Genomic DNA, 17,618 nt, shown 5'->3' with positions numbered 1-17,618 from the left:
TGGTAGGGAAAGGAGAAAAGGGAGGTGGACCACAGGGAACTCATGAACACACAGGGACTCAGGCCAGGAGACTCAGGCCAGGGTTTCTGCCTCCCCTACCCTGAGGACCTTGAGAACTGCAGGAAGTTGTCCCATTGCCTGTGCTCTCCTGGGTGGTTCTGTGGCTCCAGGTGGGAGGGGGTCTGGTCTAGGTCTGGCCCCATGCCTGAGCTTCTGGGGTGCACTCGCTGGAAACCCCGTGGGGGTCCTGTGGCCAGCACCTGCGCAGGTGGAGCCGGCGGTGCCAGGCCGAGTGCCTGGCCCGATGCTCTGGGGCCTCAGGCCTGAAGTTTGTGTGGGGACAGAGCAGCAGGCCCGCCAGGGCTTTACAGCCCCCATGAGGCCTGCCACAGAGCTGGCAGTGGACGGAGTGCCTGCTCCTCTAGGCACATCACTCTGCACACTGGAGGCTGAGGCACGTATCCCAGCTTGAGCTCCAGATTCTCTCTTCAAAGGTGAGAAAGACCCCTTTGGGATAGTCACCTGTAAGAGAGCCCAGGGAAGGAAGAACCCAGGCCCAGGCCCTATGACTTTCTTTTGCTGCTTCCTCATTATTTTCTTCTAGGAGCTCAGATAAAACAGTTTTCTGACTAATGCTGGAGACTTTGGGCCAAGTGCCAAAGCCTGTTGGGTCTGGAGAAGGCAGCGTGGGTGTGACCCAGTGCGCCAACCCCTCCATCCATCAGGCCCACGGCCTCCACAGACAGGGTCAGTGTCTGGAGGCCACCAGATGAGCCTCCTGGGGCCACTGTGGCAGGACACCCCCAGACTTAGAAGCAGAGTTAGCTGGGGACAGATCTGGGCCAGCACTCCCTGGGCCCTTCCCTGCTGGAGCTGGCTTAGACCGGTTCAAGCTGGCTCAAGTCAGTGCTCTAACCCTCCAACCTGGCAACTCGTCGTCATGGCAACCTCAGACTGGAGGCTGACCATCAGCAGGGGCTGGATGTGTGCGTAGTGTGGTGGGAGGGCCTTGAGCCAACCTGTCAGGGAGCAAGGTGGCCTCGTGTGGGTGCACAGGCAAGAGGACACAGTGCTGGCTCAGCTGGGACAGTCTAGGGAGGCAGGGGGACCCGCAGGGAACCAGAGCCCAGCCAAGAGCCTACTTGGGCTCCGGGCACAGTGGTTCCAGGGGAGATGAGGCCCAGGGCTCCCAGCCTGTCCTGCCTGTGGTCGGGTTCCTTGGGAGGCCCCAAGGCTGACCTTGCTCTGCACCTGTGTACAGACTGGCCCAAGCCAGTCCTAGACACACCATCCCAGGGGTCTGTCCAGAGTCTGAACCAAGGGCTCATGTGCACTTTGGCACCGTGAGAATGGCGTCCCGGCTCCATGAGGAGGTCCACCCCTGTGGTAAGAACAGCCCCAGCTCCCTCGGGACAACCTGTTCCAGGTCAGGGAGGTGCAGGCGAGACTTGGTGACTAGGCAAGGGGTCAGCACAGGATGTGTGCCCAGGTTCGGGCCGCAGTGGCGCATTAGGGGGATTCAACTTTGGCTCTAGGGAACATCACCCCCTGCCACTTGTGAGTCACTGGGCATCTGAGGCTGGGGGCTGAGGAGGGCAGGCAGCATGGGACAGGCCAGCCTGGCTCCCGAGGGCAGGGCGGCACAGAGCAGGGGTTGGCCTGTGCAGACCGGGCAGGAAAAGGATACCCTGCAGGCGGCAGTTAGTGGAAATGTTTTAATTAGAGGATTTTTAGATACAGTGGTTCATCTATTGCCCACAATTCCTTACTAATTATTAGGCGCCTCATGCTGGGAACATACTCTCTTCCCTCACAGTAGAAACAGGATGGTCACAAGTCATAGTTCTCATGTTACAAGAGTCACATCTTTGTTAAGCCAAGGACTGTGGCACAAAAAGGACATTTCGTTAGCCGAAGTCATGACAATTTACTAGAAACATTGATTACTTTAGAATGCTTTAACTAGAAAATATATTGACTTTCCATATATATTAACCATATACAGGTGTAACTATTACTAAGAGTAGTTCGGTCATTACAAAATAAGACGTTCTGGAAGAGGCTACAAATACACAACCCGCTGGATCCCCCCAGGCCCCCTGCGTCAAACACATCATGGACATCGAATTGGGGCTCAGCAGCCCGACGAGTGTGCAGCTCAGTGAGAGAGCAAAGCACTGGGGCCTCGGAGCTGCACGTGCTGTGGGCTCAGGAGCCCTCGGACTCTTCAACTTCCACCGCCATCCTGCCGCCAGGCCGCGTGTTTCCTGGGGTGAGCTTCGGCCCTTCCTGACCTGGGGCCCAGTTGATGGGCCCTCCTTGAGCTCCCATGGGGATCACTCAGCCCCCTTGGTCTGTGGGTTGAAGCCACAGGCACTGGGTTCTGACAGCGAGGGCGAGGCCAGCTGGGGATGGGTCAACACTGTGCTCACAGGGACCCCTGAGACCGGCCCCCACCTTCAGCCCCTCCTGCTGAGCCCGCTTCTGGACGAAGACGCTCTGCAGCGGGCTCAGGTTCCAAGGTGCCTGCCGAGGACAGTCAGAGCAGGGTCAGACACTTCAAGAAGTGGGAAGAGCATGAGGGACAGCGGCCCGAGTTACCCACAGACCACCCAGTGGGCGGGTGGCTGATATGCGAGCACTGGGGGGAAGATGCTACATGCGGGGGCTCGCGGCAGCCTGGTGCCAGGTGGAGGCTGCACACCTAACCCGCAGGCTGGGCTCCATCGTTGTGGCCCAGCCACCCTCAGCCGCCTGTGCTGGCCATCAAGGGGGCAAGCTGCTTGGACAGCGGTCCTCCCTGGGTTCGGCGGGCCTGGGTTCAGACATCTCGTCCTCCTGACGGCCCAGGTGGTGCGAGCTCCGGAAGGGTCTTGACGCCAGTTCTGACCCCACTAGACTCAAACTCTCTCTAGTGCTCCACAAACCCAGAGCCCTGGGGTGGGGGGACAGAATACACAGCACTATTTACAGAAGATGGGGACAAGCGCCACTGGGGCCGGGCACACAGAGGCCACCTCCTCACTGTTAATGATGATAATGCAACAAAAACCTTTATATAAACAGTTTATTTACTCTAAACAGCAACACAGACAAACGCCATATAAACACGAAGTGAAGCGGAAACGCAACGCTGGCTGACTGTGGATCTGAGGCCTGTAAGCAACACAACCCGGGCTCTGGGAGAGGCGGCGGCGGGGGGGGCGGGGCAGGTCTGATTTTCGGTTTCGTGCAGCCAGCTGGGGCTAAGTGCGGCTCTAGACGGTGTGAAGCATGCCTGCACCCGCGAGCAAGGGGACTAGCTCCTCGGGACTCATCGAAGTATAAAAGTTTATAATTTTACAGCAGTTGAAATACTGACATCAATATTAAAATAAAAGCAAGTTTTACATAACAATCAAAAATACAAAAGACCGAAGGAAGAGACCCTGTATGAAAAACGGGGTGATTCAGCGAGTCGAGACTGTACCAGTGGCGGAAATGGAAAATGGCGCCCGCCCAACCCTCCCCAGGTGACCAGCAATTGTAGAGAGCGACGTTAGATTTGCAAAAATGTTGTAAACAAGTTCTTGCCAAACCAATCCCTTCCTTTTTATGCTGCCACAAGGTCGCTGCTTATGAGGGAGCAAACTTCTTGGCTTGTGCTCGAACCCTTTTCTCGTATTCCACTCTGTTTTGGCTGAGGAGGTCAAAAGAGACACACGTTAGACGGAGCGGCTGCCGCCTGAGGGCCCAGGAAGCCCGAGGAGACAGGCGGGGAGGCCGCACAGGCCGGCAGTGACCAGCAGCTTCTTCCCCTGCCCCTGAAGCAGTGGCTGTCAAACTCACCACTGGAGAAAATGGATTGCTCAGTACTACTAACTCCAAAACCAGACACAAACCTCCAGTGGGTTCCCCCTGGGCTTTTCAGTCCCACAGGAGGTGTGGGCAGGACCTCAGCCTGGACTCCAGGATGAGAACTGCCACTGATATAGGGGCCCATGTGCACCGACCAGCAGGGACATGACGACATTTACGGACTGCTGAGGCTGGCTAGAGACCCTCACACAGGTGTTCAACAGGTGTGCAAAGCCCCGAATAAGAAAGCCAGGGGTCCTTCGAGCTTGCTCAACAAGCGCAGCCCCTCAGAACTCTGCCCACAGCCCAGCGGTCACCTGTGGCCCAGGTGTGGGGTGGCACAGGCTTCTTGGTGGCACCACAGCCCCAACAGGCTCCAGGGACGGCCACAGTGCCAGTACCAGAACTGCTGGAGCAGCCCTGTGCTGGCACAGCATGAAGGTGGCTGGTGCCCACGTGGTGTGGCCCAGAGACAGGTGGGGAGCGAGGTCACAGGCCCAGCCTACCCCCCACCTTCAAGCCCAGCTCCCTGTGTCAAACCCAGGCCACCAAGGCCCCAGGGCAGAGCAACAGGCATAGCCAATGTAAGATGCGCCCTGTGATCTTTGGGAACAAAGGGTGAACAGCACCCGGTAGGTCACGTGCCCAGGAGGATGCCACCAGCCCTGAGCGAGCACCAACCACACAACCAGGAAGAGCCTCCATGGCACCGCGGCCACATAATGCCACCGACACACCACCAAACAGGGAACTCAGTAAGACCTAGCACACAGCACCACGCCTGGAGCTCTCGGGGCAGGGAGGGGATGTCTCGAATCTATGGGCCCCATGCCTGTCTCAAGGGCTCAGCTCAAGCATGGACCCCAATAGCCGTATTAACAAAGGGTGTGGGCCAGCAGAGACGCTGCAGTAAAACCGCACGGCACCCAGGACACATCTCAGGGAGCTGCTGGCATACTGCCAGAAATGACCTCAGGCTCCACTAGAGTCACTGACAGCCAGGTCCCACTGGCTGGGAGCCCTGGGGAGGAGACTAGATGAAGTCTGGAGGGGCAGGAGGGCTGGGGGCTTGCTGGAGGTGCCCGGGGTGCCAGCAGTTAGACCTGGCCCTGCCTGGGAGCATCCTGTCACCCTGGCTGACAATGGGCTGTCTTGCCAACACTGAGCATCTTGCTGACACTGGGCTGGGCTCAGGGACCTAAGCCATTTTTGGGGAAAGAAATGTTATTTCTTGCGACACGGTGCTTCTCTTGGGTGGACTCGGTATACCTCCACTTTACCCTCCACCTTCAAACGCCAGCCTGTAAGGAGTGGGCCCCTGCTCAGCCTCTCATGGGCAGCTGAGCACTGACCTCAGAAAATCCTATGCTCTGTTGCTCCGTTCTGTTCAGGCGTGGAGCTGGGGTTCTGAACGTGGGCAGATGGAGCAGCAGGGGTCAGAGCCCTCAGCCTGGCTTAAGACCCTGTCCAGACCAGCCTGGGGAGGACCGCTGAGCCAGGCCACAGTGCCAGGTTTAACCCCTGTTCACCCCAAATCTAGCTCAGCATGGATGGTGGACACAGGACTCAAATGGGCGCCACAGTGACATGCAGGTAAGGGCCAGGCACAGAGTGGAACCCAGGTGCCCAGAAGGGGACATCGCAGTAGTGGGGTGGCCAAGAGCAGCCTGAGCACTGTTCCCCTGCTGACCACCTCATGGGAGGCATCACAACCAGGCAGGGCCAGGAAGAGGAGCTGGAGACCAGGAGGGCAGCAGGAGGGCCAAGGCTGGGGGTCTGGGGTCCCTGGAAGAGCTGGGCTGTTGGACCCCCTCCTCCAGGGTCCACACCCAGGAGTATGTTCCCGCTGAGCTGAGCTCATGGAGACACAGGCCTGGCCGCAGCTCAGAGTGGCCAACACCTGAGCTCTGCCTCCTGCTGCCCCGCCCCTGCTCACCACACACCAGCAGCTCCTGCGGCAACAGGGCAGGCCCGGCAGCCTCAAGCATCAAGGCCTGTCCCTGCCTGCCCCTCCACCCCGGCCTGCTGTTCCCCTTCTCTGGGGCAGCCTCAGCTGGACTCCCAAGAGGCCATACAAGCCAACGAGAGGTCACAGCAAGTGGGCCCAGGTCGCTACTAACCAGTAGATCGTGTAGGCCTCTGCTTGAGCTGGATCCTGTATATTTGGTTCATTTAGAAGTTCCTGTATTCCTAATAAGATCTGCATAAGAGAAAAAAAAAAACAGAGCAAGGTGGGAGACCAGCCATTTGAAAGGCAAACTTTCTGGGCACCGGGCTCAGCTACTGAGGACCGTGGGCCCAACGGGTCAAGGTGGCCTTGCGCACATACCTGCTTAATCGTGATGGCCGGCCTCCAGTCCTTGTCTTCCTCCAGGATGGACAGGCACACTGTGCCCGAAGGGTACACATTTGGGTGAAATAATGGTGGTTCAAACTTGCCTGGACCACAAGGAAGGAAGGAAATGTCCTACTGAGTAACGTCCTGCCCCCACAATGCCCCTACCTCCCCACACGGGCACCTGGCTGCTCACCAGGCCTTTGGCCAAGAACTACTTAGAGGAACCAAACTGGCTCTGAGGCAGGAAGAGGCAGGAGGAGCAGCAGGTGTCCTGATGGACTCGGACGGGAGACCATGACCTCCCCGGCACCCTGCCCAGGGTGGTCTGGATGACCGGCCCAACCCTGGAGATGGGAAGGGGCTGTAGCAAGCAAGGAGGGTCTTGGCAGGGGAGCCAGGGCAGAAGATGAGAGGCCTTTCTGAACGAGTGGCCATCTTCAAAGCAGATCAACCCGCTTCAAAACAGAGGCTTTTAGGACCCCATGTTCTTAAAAAACAAAACAACTCACCAATTTAATTTTCTTAAGAAATAAATACGCATAGAAAATTTGAAAATACAAAAGAGCAGGAAAAAAATTCCATGAGCCACACCATGGGTGCACACCTGAGCTACTACAAATGAAGCTGTGAGCATCCCTGAATGTGAATTGTGGAGCACACGTGTGCATTTCCATGTGAAAATGCTGGGTCGCATTTGGACTTCAGTAGGTTAACTGCTGGCTTCCACAGTAGCTGTGTCAATTTACATTCCACCAGCAGGCCTGTGAGTCTCCAACAGCCTCGTGACATTGCCAACCTGTGGTGTCAGCTATGGAATTTAGCCACTCTGATCAAGGATGGTGGTTGCCTCTTGTGGTTCTGACCTGCATTCCCCTGAAAGATCACCTTTCATTTCCTGTGACACACTGGGTGCTGCTTTGAAGCAGCTCTTGTTTAAACCTCTACAAGCTTTTCTTGTTGATTTGCAGATACTCTTTATATATACAGGACACAGGCCCATTATCAGTTATTTGTCTCCCAAATACCTTCTCTGAGTTCATCTTTCTACTATTTTTAATTGTACCTTTTGGTGAACATGAGTTCCTAATTTTAACTTAAGCTGAGCTATCAATCTTGTTTCTCACCTGGAAAAGATGCTCAATGAACACCAGCATCCCCCAAGACCCTCACTTCCTCTTGAGTCACTGGCTGCCTTCCCTCTGCATGGAAGTCACCCCTCTGACTCCTAACACTGCCCATCAGATGGACTGCTGACTTCCACAAGAGGAACCTCGTCCAGCACCTTGGTGTCTGAGAGCCTCATTCATGTCGTGAATGTGTGCAGACCATTCCTTCTCTCTTCAGCACTGTTCCACTGCTTACTTGTCTATTCTATTGTGAATGGACACCTGGGCTGTCCCCAGCTTTTGCTGTGACTTTCAGTGCACACACATGCACCCATGATGGGTATCTACTTGGTGAACAGCAGGTGTAAGGGCAGACATAGGGTAGCTTTGGTACATAAGCCAGGAAGTTTTCCAAGGGAAATGTCCAAAACTGACACCAGAGCCGTGGCACCCTCTTCTTCCCTGGGGCCTGCCCGTTCGCACTGTGGTTGTAACCTGCAATCATCCAGGGATGAAGCGAGGTACCTTTTCCTGTGCCGACTGGCTCGGTGGAGAGCCTCCTTTGTGAAGGGCCTGTTTGACCTAGCAGTAGTTTAGCTTTTTCTTACTGACTTGTACACGCTCTTGACATATTCAGGGTAAGTACTGATGAACACATCCAATCTTCCCTCCTTTTCACTCTCACTGGTGCCTTCTGGGCGAAGAGATGGTCTTGATTCCAATGCAGTCCTGTGTATCATTTTTCTCCTTGATGGAGCAGCACTTTTTGTGTTTCCCTGGTTAAGAACTCTGCCCATCCAAGTGATGGAGAGGTTTTCCCATCTGCCTCTAAAGCTGTACTTTCCACTGGGTGGGCTCCGAGAAGACCCAGTCCATCCATTAGAAGACCACCCTCTCCCCATGCTTTGAAGTGCCACCTCTGTCACCAACCAAGCCCCGTACACGAGTGGCATTTCTGGACTCTGCTCTGCAGGGATGCATCTCAATCACTGTGTCCCTGTAGCAGGTCTCAATCCAGTTTCCGTCTTGTCGTCCTGCTGACGGGCCGGGTGCTCTTATCTACAAGCCTTGGCTTGGGCCTCACTGCCCCCATTCCTCCCTGATCTCCAATGGTCAGTGTTCTCTGCACTCTGCATTCCCTATGTTTTAGAATGTATGTGACAACCAAAAAACAAAAAACCCAAACAAACTATTGTGATTGGGACACACCGAATCCCTGAAAGAGCTCGGAGAGAACTGACATGGGCACGCATCATCTTCCGACTCCCACACATGGCCCGTCTCGTCAGGGATGCAGGCCACTCTCGATCCTTGCAGGAACTCTTATCATTTCCAGCAGGGAGGTCTTGACCATCTTCTGTGGGATTTATTCTATGGCATTTGATGCTACTGAAGATGGTACAGTTTAAAAGCTTTCATTTGTTGCAATTACACGAAAATAGGTTTTTGTGAATTAATCTTTTATTCAGCAACCTTAGAACAGACTTTGAGTGTGTCTACAGTCTTGGGCTTTCTTCCAACTCTTTCTTGCCTGGCTGTATCTGGAATTCCAATATAGTGTGGAACAGAAGTGATAAAAGCTGCAATTTCTCTGATTTTTTATTCTTTTTTAACAGCAAATGGAAACATGTTTAAGATAATCTTGCTGAAAGTAGTGAGTTTGTGACATTGGAGCCACATGTGCTCCTCCCTAGCTCAACCTAACAGAAAGTCTCCTTCAGGAGGCTGAGGCCAAGAAAACAGGGCCTATGCAGTAAAGTCTCTGTATTTCATTACAATTCAGTTAGTGAAAATCTAAAGTATATTATGATAAAGATAGTATGTTGAAAGCCCTAAATCAACTATTAAGGAAATAAAAATATAGCTAAAAAGTCATTGAAAATAATGAAGTGTTATACTAGAAAAATTCACTCAGTACAAGATAGGACAGACAGTAAAGGAGAAACAGGAACAAAAAGAACATGGGACACCGAGAATAAAAGTGAAATGACAGAGATAACGTCAACAGTCTCGTTTCTTAATTAAGACATTCTTCAAAGTAATACCTTCACATGGGAAAAAAAAATAGCAAAAATCACCCCAAATGAAATAAGCCTCCCCCCCAGTGGTTAACTGCTAGCCTTAGGAATTCTTCTGGTCATGCCATTCTAATGGACAACACGCTTCTCTCCCATGAATTACCAACCACTAGAGTAAACACTGGCAGTCTGGTCCCAGCACACGCTGGGCACCCTTCACACACTGGGGCATGTGCTGACACGCTCAGTGAACCAGCCACAGTATCAGTGGATTTCCAGCTACCAAAGGGGAGCATCTGGGGCACCTCCTGAGTTTTGCTAAACTGCATCATGACACTGTGGCCACAGCACTACCTCAGATGCAGCCACCTTCTCTGGAGGCACAAGCACACTATCCATCCATGCTACACACGTAGCAAAACACAGCAAGGAAATTCTACCAGGTGACGAAACCCTGAGGACCCCTGGTCCTTCTGCATGTCCGTCCCTATCCAGGGCTGGAACTTGGTGGCACCTCATTCTTGACGGGTACTAAGGGCCCAGGAGCCTGCCAGTGATTAGAGCTGGGATCCGAGACTAGGCCTGGTATGTGCACCTCCAGCTTCTAGGCCTAGTGTAGGGATCTGAGCCTCCAGAGCCACCCCTGGGGCAGAATGGGACACAAGGCTCTCAGGCCCAGGCTCTCTGAAGAGGATCTTTGAACTCCCTGCTGGAACATGGCTGAAGCCGAATGACCTCTGAGGACTTCATTCTACTTACATTTCGGTGGTGAAGATGGATAATCGTCTTTGAAAAGCATCCGCAGTTTAAACAAGCCTCCTTCCCATGGAGTCTGTTGGGAAATAAACCATGATTAGGTGTGCTATGGGCCTCTGAGGTGGGCTGGGCACAGGAGGGGCAAGGGGCTTGCTCCCGCCACACCCCAAGGGCTGTGAGGGCCCCACAGAAAGCATTCCTAATGGCATGCAACTCCAGTGACCCACCACCAGGATTTCGGTGCCTCTATGGGCCCCAGAGTTAGTTGAAAAGGGCCCTCCCTGGAGAGACAGATGGCTCTGGGGGGCTGGCACCCCGGATCCACACCAAGCAGGTGTGGTGAGGACTTGGGGGCTCCCTTGGAGGGGCATTCTGCAAGGCCCCTCCCCCACATCCTACCAGTCCTGGAGCAGCCTCCTAGCTCCACGACCCAACCCAGTCCTGTCACACCTTCACAACCATGGGTGGGAAGAAATGCAGGTGATGAGGCCCCGTCATCACCCAGACACCTCAGGGGGCTCCTCCTTCCTTCCTGGGTCACCCAGGAAGAATGCAGGGTCACTGGAGACCCTCACTCCCAAATGCTTCCAACAAGCCAGCCCTAATGAACCCAGGCACACTCAAGTGAGTGGAGAAGGCAACACTGTGGCCCACGAGTGAAGGACATGTGGGACCCCATGCAGCTGTTTTAGGTGGCCAATGCTTGGCCCCTGCACCTAAGGATCTGCAGGAACCCTGGGCTCAGAGACCCCCAGGGTAGTGTCGCCACGTGCAGCTGCGTCAGCCTGTGCGCATCCTCAGCCCCTCCTCCAGGACTCCTGCTCCGGGGAGGTAGCCGGGCCTGGGCCCCAGACCTGTGTGGCAGCACACCTCCCCACCTGCCATAGCCCAGCTCCTGTCTGAATTAACACTGCCGGGGGGAGGGGTCACATGTCACTCTAACCTTGTCCCCTGAGCCAGGGGACAGGACCAGGGCCTGCATGACCATCACAAGTGTCATGCACACTTAATTCTGAGTGCTTCCAAAGGGGGCGCGGCCCCTCTTACCCCCTTCTTCCCAGGAATGGCGCACTCCCAGTTCATGAGGTTCATTGTGCCGTCAGGATTTTTTGTTGGGACAGCCACAAAACCCTGAGAAAACAACACACAGGCACATCAGTGCTGCGGCGGATGGTTCCCTGTTCGCAGGATAAGCCCACAGGTCTCAGCCCACAGGCCAAACGGCCGACCTGCAGGGGCCTGACATTCTTGTCAAGGGGAAACCGACCACCCAGCAGTGTGCAGAAGGAGAGCTTTCCTTACAAACGGATGGTCTTTCCTCCAAGCTTTCCTCTCCTGGGCGAGTCTGCTAAGGGCGATCCCCGACATATTCGAGTCCCTGGAAGAGAGGCAGAGCGTGCAATGAGGAAAGGCGGCCTGGGGCCCTCTGCCTCTTACCCTGCCTGGCCCTACTCCCATCCCCAGGCCCACATGGCATGTGCTGCAACCTCCATTTCACGGTAACACGCAGGTCCAGAGGTGAAGCCACCAGTCCAGGTCACATAGCTGCTAGGGGCTGCATGGGAGAGGCGATGCCATGCACTCCTAGTCGTCACCTGTGCACCTGTCCTGCCCTCCTGCAGCACCACCTGGCTGGAGTGATAGGGACCCCACTCCACCATCTGACTGCAGGAGAGACAGGGACAAGGTGAGTACACCCAGAGCGCGGACCTGAGACCTGGGAGGGGCAGCGACAGGGAGTTCCCCTTTGCAGGCATAGGGTGCTGTCAGGCTTCCAGCTTGGGATTAGGAGCCCAGAATCTAGACTCAGACCGGCCAGGAGGATAGCCCTTGTTCTAGAAGGCAATCGAGAGAAAAGCGCCCCAGGCAGAGAGCAGTTTAACCACACAGGGTGCTGCAGTATCCAACAGGCCCACCAGTCAGCAGGCCTGAGGGCTTGGGCGCCCCCCTCGGCCCCAGGTGCGTTCTCATCCTACAGCCCCACCCACAGATCCGCTGCCCCACCACCTGCTGTGAATGGACCAAGACCTGCCTCCCATTTACTTAGGGGAAGTCAACAAAAAGAGTGAGCCCCGCAGCCAGGCTGGCCCCGCCCACCTCATGTCCACCTGCCCCGCAAGCCCACCAGAAAGAGGGCTGCTCAAACTCCTGGTCGTTTCTGGATGTCTTCCCACTCACCTCTGGGCCATAGACCCACAAGGCTTCGTGCCATCAACCATTCAGACTTACTGCCTGGGACTGTCTGTCTGTCTCCAGGGAGCCGCTTACTCAGCACACAGACCAAACCAGGCACTGGGCACACAATTGTAACCTGCTGCCCTCGACTTCCTTCTGCCCATGAAAACATGGCCCTTAGAGGTCACAAAAACTGCTGGAGAATTTGACCCTTAGTGTGTTTGCGGGTCTTCAGAGTCCATCGAAACACCAAAGACACCCTGAATCAAGTATTTTCATGAAGCAAGGCTTTAACAAGACCAAGGGGGAGGGGTCTCCTATAAGTAGCTTGCTGGTGGCTGGCCTTGACCCTGCAGGCTTGCACTGGTGGGTCCGTCCAGGGGACAGGCCTCCTCTGGGCCTCTGGCAGGGACGAAGTCCAGCACCTTGAGTTCCCGAGTACAACATGGGGTGCTCTCTGCAACCACAACAGGGCTCTCCACCAGGCCCAGAACAAACTTCTGCCAAAGACAGCACTGGAAACCAGCTGTGATGGTCCTGCATCCGTCTTAACAAAAAACTGGGGACCACCAAGCCCATCTCAGAGCAGAGAAAGGATAATTCAGAAAATAACCTACTCTCTAAGGGTGAAGCCTCAATTCAAACCCAGGGGGTCCTCCCACTCCAGAGAGGGCTGCTTTCCTGTAGCAGCACCATCCTCCCACCCTGCCCCGGCCCCAACCTTGGCTCAGGCTGACCCCCTCCCCCCACTGCCCCAGCAATCCAAATTGCACCCTTGTCCCAGCATGTGCAGTACACAGCCACCACCACCCATGCCTCAATAAGACAACACAAACAGGCCCCTTGGTGCAGGAGGGGTGGGTGGGGTCAAAAGTTCAACAGGAGACCTGCCATCAGTGGACCTGGGCAGGTGCCTCACTGAGTGCTTGTTATGAGGGTACAGCCCCAGGCCCAGTGGTCCCATGGAGCCAGGAACTCTGGGAGGATCCAGCTCTTGGATGACTCCCCAAGAAGTAAGCAAAATGGAGGAGGAAATTTTGGGATTGCCACCGCAGAAGACCACAGCAGCCTCCAGCATCACCCAGGAGCCCAGGTCTCAGTTAGCGGGTGAGTTACCGCAAACCACCAGACCAACCAGATGCGGTGTGTTGTCAAGAAGCACATACTCTCCCATCATATGAAAAAGGGAGGGTCTCAATCAAAGCCCCCACTCAGGAGGCATGATGACAGATCTGCCGATGTGGGCCACAGCTCTGGCACTCTGACCCCTGATCACACCTTCCAAAAGGCTCTAACCTTACTCGACCTCAAGATTAAGTTCAAGACAGGTAACACCAGGCCTGCACCCAGAGTTTCTCTTCACCACCATACAGTCCCAGAGTTCTGGTTGCCCATTTCCTCCCTATCCGTGCACCTGTCAGGAAATCAGTGCCACGTCCAGGATCTCCTTCCCTGGTCCGTCTGGTATCAGGCAACTTAAACAAGGAATCACACAAGTGTCACTGCCTGGAGGGCTCCCACGGGAGGAAGTTGAGTGCTGGCAACTAGTAGGTGCCAGGAGACGCAAAGTAGGATGATGGAACGGGAGGCAGCTCAGTCCTAACAGCGGTCAGGCGGGCCACCCGGACACAACCTGTGGCATTCTGCAGGGGACTGCTATCAGGTGGGCTCAGCGTAGGAACAGAGGGAAGAGTGGAAGGGGGGGGCACGGGTCACAAGGGCCTGGGGGCTACCTGGGAATGCCTGAGGTAGACGGAGAACTGGCAGGGGGTCAGGGCAGAGGAGAGCACCTGCCAGCTTTGGTCTTTAAGGCTCTCTCTGGTTGGAGGCTGGGGCAATAGTCCAGAAGTCTAAAAATCCTTCATTTTGCGACTTTCTCAAACCCACACTTCCAAATCATTCTTCTAAATAGAACCTGACCCCACCCCATCCCCAGGGCTGGCAAACATGCCCCTCCCACAGGTGGCTTCAGGGACAAGGAGGATCTCCACAGCAGGCCCCTTACTGGCCAGGGCAAAGCACATAGCACGGGCTCCCAGACACCTCTGAATTCAAAAACCGAAGACCAGCAGCCCAGCATCGGCTGTTGAAGTGAGGCACGAGGTTCCTGGCGAGTCTGCATTCGGCCAGGCATCAAGATAGGTTTCTGAAGCCCCAGGGCAGCAATCCGAACACTGAGGAGCCATGGATACCGTAATAGGCAAACTGACACTCAGACCACTCCAGAGGGGCTGGGCCGGGCCAGAACGCAGAATAGGCCAGCAGGGCAATCTTGAGTGCTGCCTGCCTGCTGACTTGAGTGCCAGGATCCTGCCACAGGCCACTTCTGCTGACAATGGACAAAGCCTCCTCTGCAGGCCGTGTCCTAGCACCCAGCTGTGGTCATCTCAGGTGTAAAAGGTAATGAAGGGGTCCCATAGGAGCTCACGCAGCCCCTTCCTTGGGGTGCCAATGGACCAGGTCTCCAAAGTGGTGCTTCTACTCCCACTGGCCTCCTGCAGGCCAGGAGAAAGCAGCCAATTTGTAACATTTTAATTACAACAGGGAGCACTCCTTCAGAATCCCACTTAAAACCCAAAAATCCAATCTGCCTTCCCCAACCAAGAGAGAGAGGCACTTAAGGAGTGGTTGAGTGTTGCTGGAAACTTGAGAGCAACAAAGTCGTAACGTGCAAGGGTAAAACATTCAAGACCTGCAAGAGAGCCTGCAGGACAGGAGCTGGGCTCTGCAGGCAGACCCTGGAAGTTTTCACCGCCTTCCTCCAGAGCTTGAGTGGGCTGTACTAGAACCCACTCATCTCAGATCATACTCTGCTGGCTGACAGAACAGACTTTAGAGCCACTTACTGGCTGCATGTGTGGGTGAGGTGCTCATCTCTCCCAGCCTCAACCTTCTCACCTGTAAAATGGATGATAGCACTACTGACCCCCCGCCGGGTGGCCCACAGTGAAACTGATGATGGGTGAGCAGCCCTAGATGGGTTTTCCCACCCAAACGGAAACTCCTCCGGAGGGGAAGGTATCCACTTTACCTGACCCAGGCGCTAGGCACTCAGGAGACCCTCCAGCCCAGCTGGCACTTCCCTGTCCTTTCCTGACAGACCTCTCAGGACCCCAGGCTGTTTCTGAAGCAAGGCCCCAGACCAAGAGTGAGACTCACCAGACAAAGGCCCAACAAGATGCAGAACTCACCCCTAAACCACCAGAGGGGCCATGAGCCAAGTCAGGACAAACTTGGGACCCAACTCCCTTTTCTGTGGGGCAGGTTCTTTACCCAAAGGTAGGATTTTCTTAATAGCAAGAAACACTTACCAGTAAAAAGCCAACTCCGCAAACACAGAACAGTAACTTTGCAGACTGAGGAAGTAAGCTCGTTTTCGAATCACACAAACCAAACCAGTTGATACTGTGATTCAGGGGCAGCTGCAGGCCGTTACCATGAGCCCAGCTAATCATTCCCTTGCCTTCCTCCTACTCGCGTAACTACCAGTTCCAGCCTCCGTGCAATTGGTACAAAGCAATCTTGGAAGGAAAACTCCCTGTCGAGGGAAGTGCTAAGGCTCAGTATCCCACCAACTGCGAGCGGAGCTCTGGAGGCGCAAGAACTCGGACTTGTTTTCGTTTCTGGACATCAAATGCCACCCCCCCACCCCCAAACGAGCCGACGCTTTTGCAGCGCGAGGCTTTCCACTCTTTGTGCGGTGCTCCTCTCCCGGGCTGGAACGCGCCACAGGTTCGCGCGCAGACCGTGACCCCGGAAACGCTCCGCCCTCGGCGGAGGGCTCGGCGCCCGCTCGCGAACCTGTCAGCGCGGCCCGAGCGGCCGGCGCCGTCTGCGGCCACAGACGCGATCCGCGCGCCCCGACCCGCCGCGAGCGCGCGCCCGAGCGGACACCCCCAGCCTTCCGGGGCCGCGGCGAGGCTAGGGACCAGGCCGAGGTCCGCAGAGCCCAGCCGTCCGGCCCACGCCGTGGCGTCAGCAGCCCGGAGAGGGCTAGTTCCCGGGAGCGGGCCGGGCCGCGGGTGGAGGGCGCCCGCCGTGCCGGGCCCGACGGCGGCGGAGGCCCCGGCCCGCCGAGGCCGGGTCTCCGGCCTGCCCGTTCCACGCGCTCACCTCGGGCGGCCGCGGCCCGGCGAGCGAAGCGGACGAGGAGGCGGCGGCGGCGGCGGCGGCGGCGCTCCCTTTGTCTCGGGACTTCCCTCCCGAGCCCGCTCCGCGCGCAGCCCGAGCGCTCGAGGACCCCGGCGCGGGCGGGGCGGGGCGGGGCCTATGGGGGCTGCCCGCCGCGCGCCTGCCCTGCGCCCCACCGCCGCTGCCGTATGCCCAGCACCGCCCGCGCCGCCGTGAGCGGCCCGTCCCCCGCTTCCCGCTGCCGCACGTCCGCGACCCGTGCCCGGCCCGGAAGCCCAGCCCGGGGGCGATTTTCCAGTCTGGCGGCGCTCTGGACACCTGCACCCTTAAAGGAGCCGCGTCCCCGATGTGAGGGAGCGTCTGCAAACTCCCTTTCGCGGGGCTTGCGTCCATCCGAGGACACGCCGGAGAGCGGCGGGGGAACGGGGAGAACGAGATCTCCAAGGGCTGCCCGGATGCCCCACGGGCACTTCCCCGGGCACGGGTCCCGGAAGTTTCCTTGGGGCTAGGGCCCGGGGCCTGGGGGCAAAGACCACTGAGGCCTAGGGATCCCCGAAGCTTCGCAGCACAGTGACTATCCCTCGCTTACCGCACCTTGTGAAACCCCTTGCAAGTGGCCAGTTTGGGGCCCTGGGCGGGGCGTCCGTCGAATCTGCCCAATGAGCAGACATCGTACAAAAGGCCGAGTACTGGCCGGACCGACGGGAGGAGAAGTGCGGACGCTCCCTAACCTGGGGGGCTGGCCCTGGGGGGAGGGGCGCTGGGGCTACGAGCTTGTGGAGGTGGGGGTAGGCGGACGGGATCCAGGCCCCGTCCCTGTCGTCAGGGTTTCGGGTCCATCCTGAACCTTTGTGCGAATGCCGGCCCTTCCCGGCTTCTCCCGGAGCCTGCCCGTCGAAAGGCCCTCGTCCCCAGCCCCCCTGGTTCAGGACGGGGAGAGGGCGCTTTCCAAGGTCAGCCCACTCCGCCCGTGGGCCTTTTGGGATAAGGTGGCGAGAGGTGTACCGGGCCCCCACCCGGGCTGCGCGGCCGGTGGAGGGCTCTTGGGGTGCCTGGACAGCAGAGGGGCTTGCATTCCTTCCTTCCCTCCCTCAGTCTTTCTCTTTTTCCTTCCCCTCCCTCCATTTAATTTCATTTCCTCCGCCCCCAACTCCGGGGTTCCCTAGTTGGCACAGTGCTGAGACTGTTGGCCTCCAGGGGCAGAAACCCTAGATCTGTTGTCCCATGGCCTACATCTGGCCCAAAGCTCCTAGCGGG

General features: G+C 56.7%; 1 protein-coding gene across 1 annotated transcript; it reads right to left on the bottom strand.

The window, feature by feature from the left end:
* Window positions 1-1,701: 1,701 nt before the first annotated feature.
* Window positions 1,702-16,499, bottom strand: UBE2I (ubiquitin conjugating enzyme E2 I). Its single transcript, XM_032460071.1, has 7 exons — window positions 16,344-16,499; window positions 11,358-11,433; window positions 11,103-11,186; window positions 10,059-10,131; window positions 6,167-6,276; window positions 5,958-6,037; window positions 1,702-3,679 (listed from the first exon to the last, which is right to left on the bottom strand). The coding sequence occupies exons 2-7, from the start codon at window positions 11,421-11,423 to the stop codon at window positions 3,616-3,618; spliced, it is 477 nt and encodes a 158-aa protein (XP_032315962.1). The 5' UTR covers window positions 11,424-11,433; window positions 16,344-16,499; the 3' UTR covers window positions 1,702-3,615.
* Window positions 16,500-17,618: the final 1,119 nt, after the last annotated feature.

Source organism: Camelus ferus, chromosome 18, assembly GCF_009834535.1.
Source record: "Camelus ferus isolate YT-003-E chromosome 18, BCGSAC_Cfer_1.0, whole genome shotgun sequence".
NCBI classification, from domain to species: Eukaryota; Metazoa; Chordata; class Mammalia; order Artiodactyla; family Camelidae; genus Camelus; species Camelus ferus.
The sequence above is the reverse complement of the archived record's forward strand: the minus strand, read 5'-3'. Positions and strand labels throughout refer to the sequence as shown.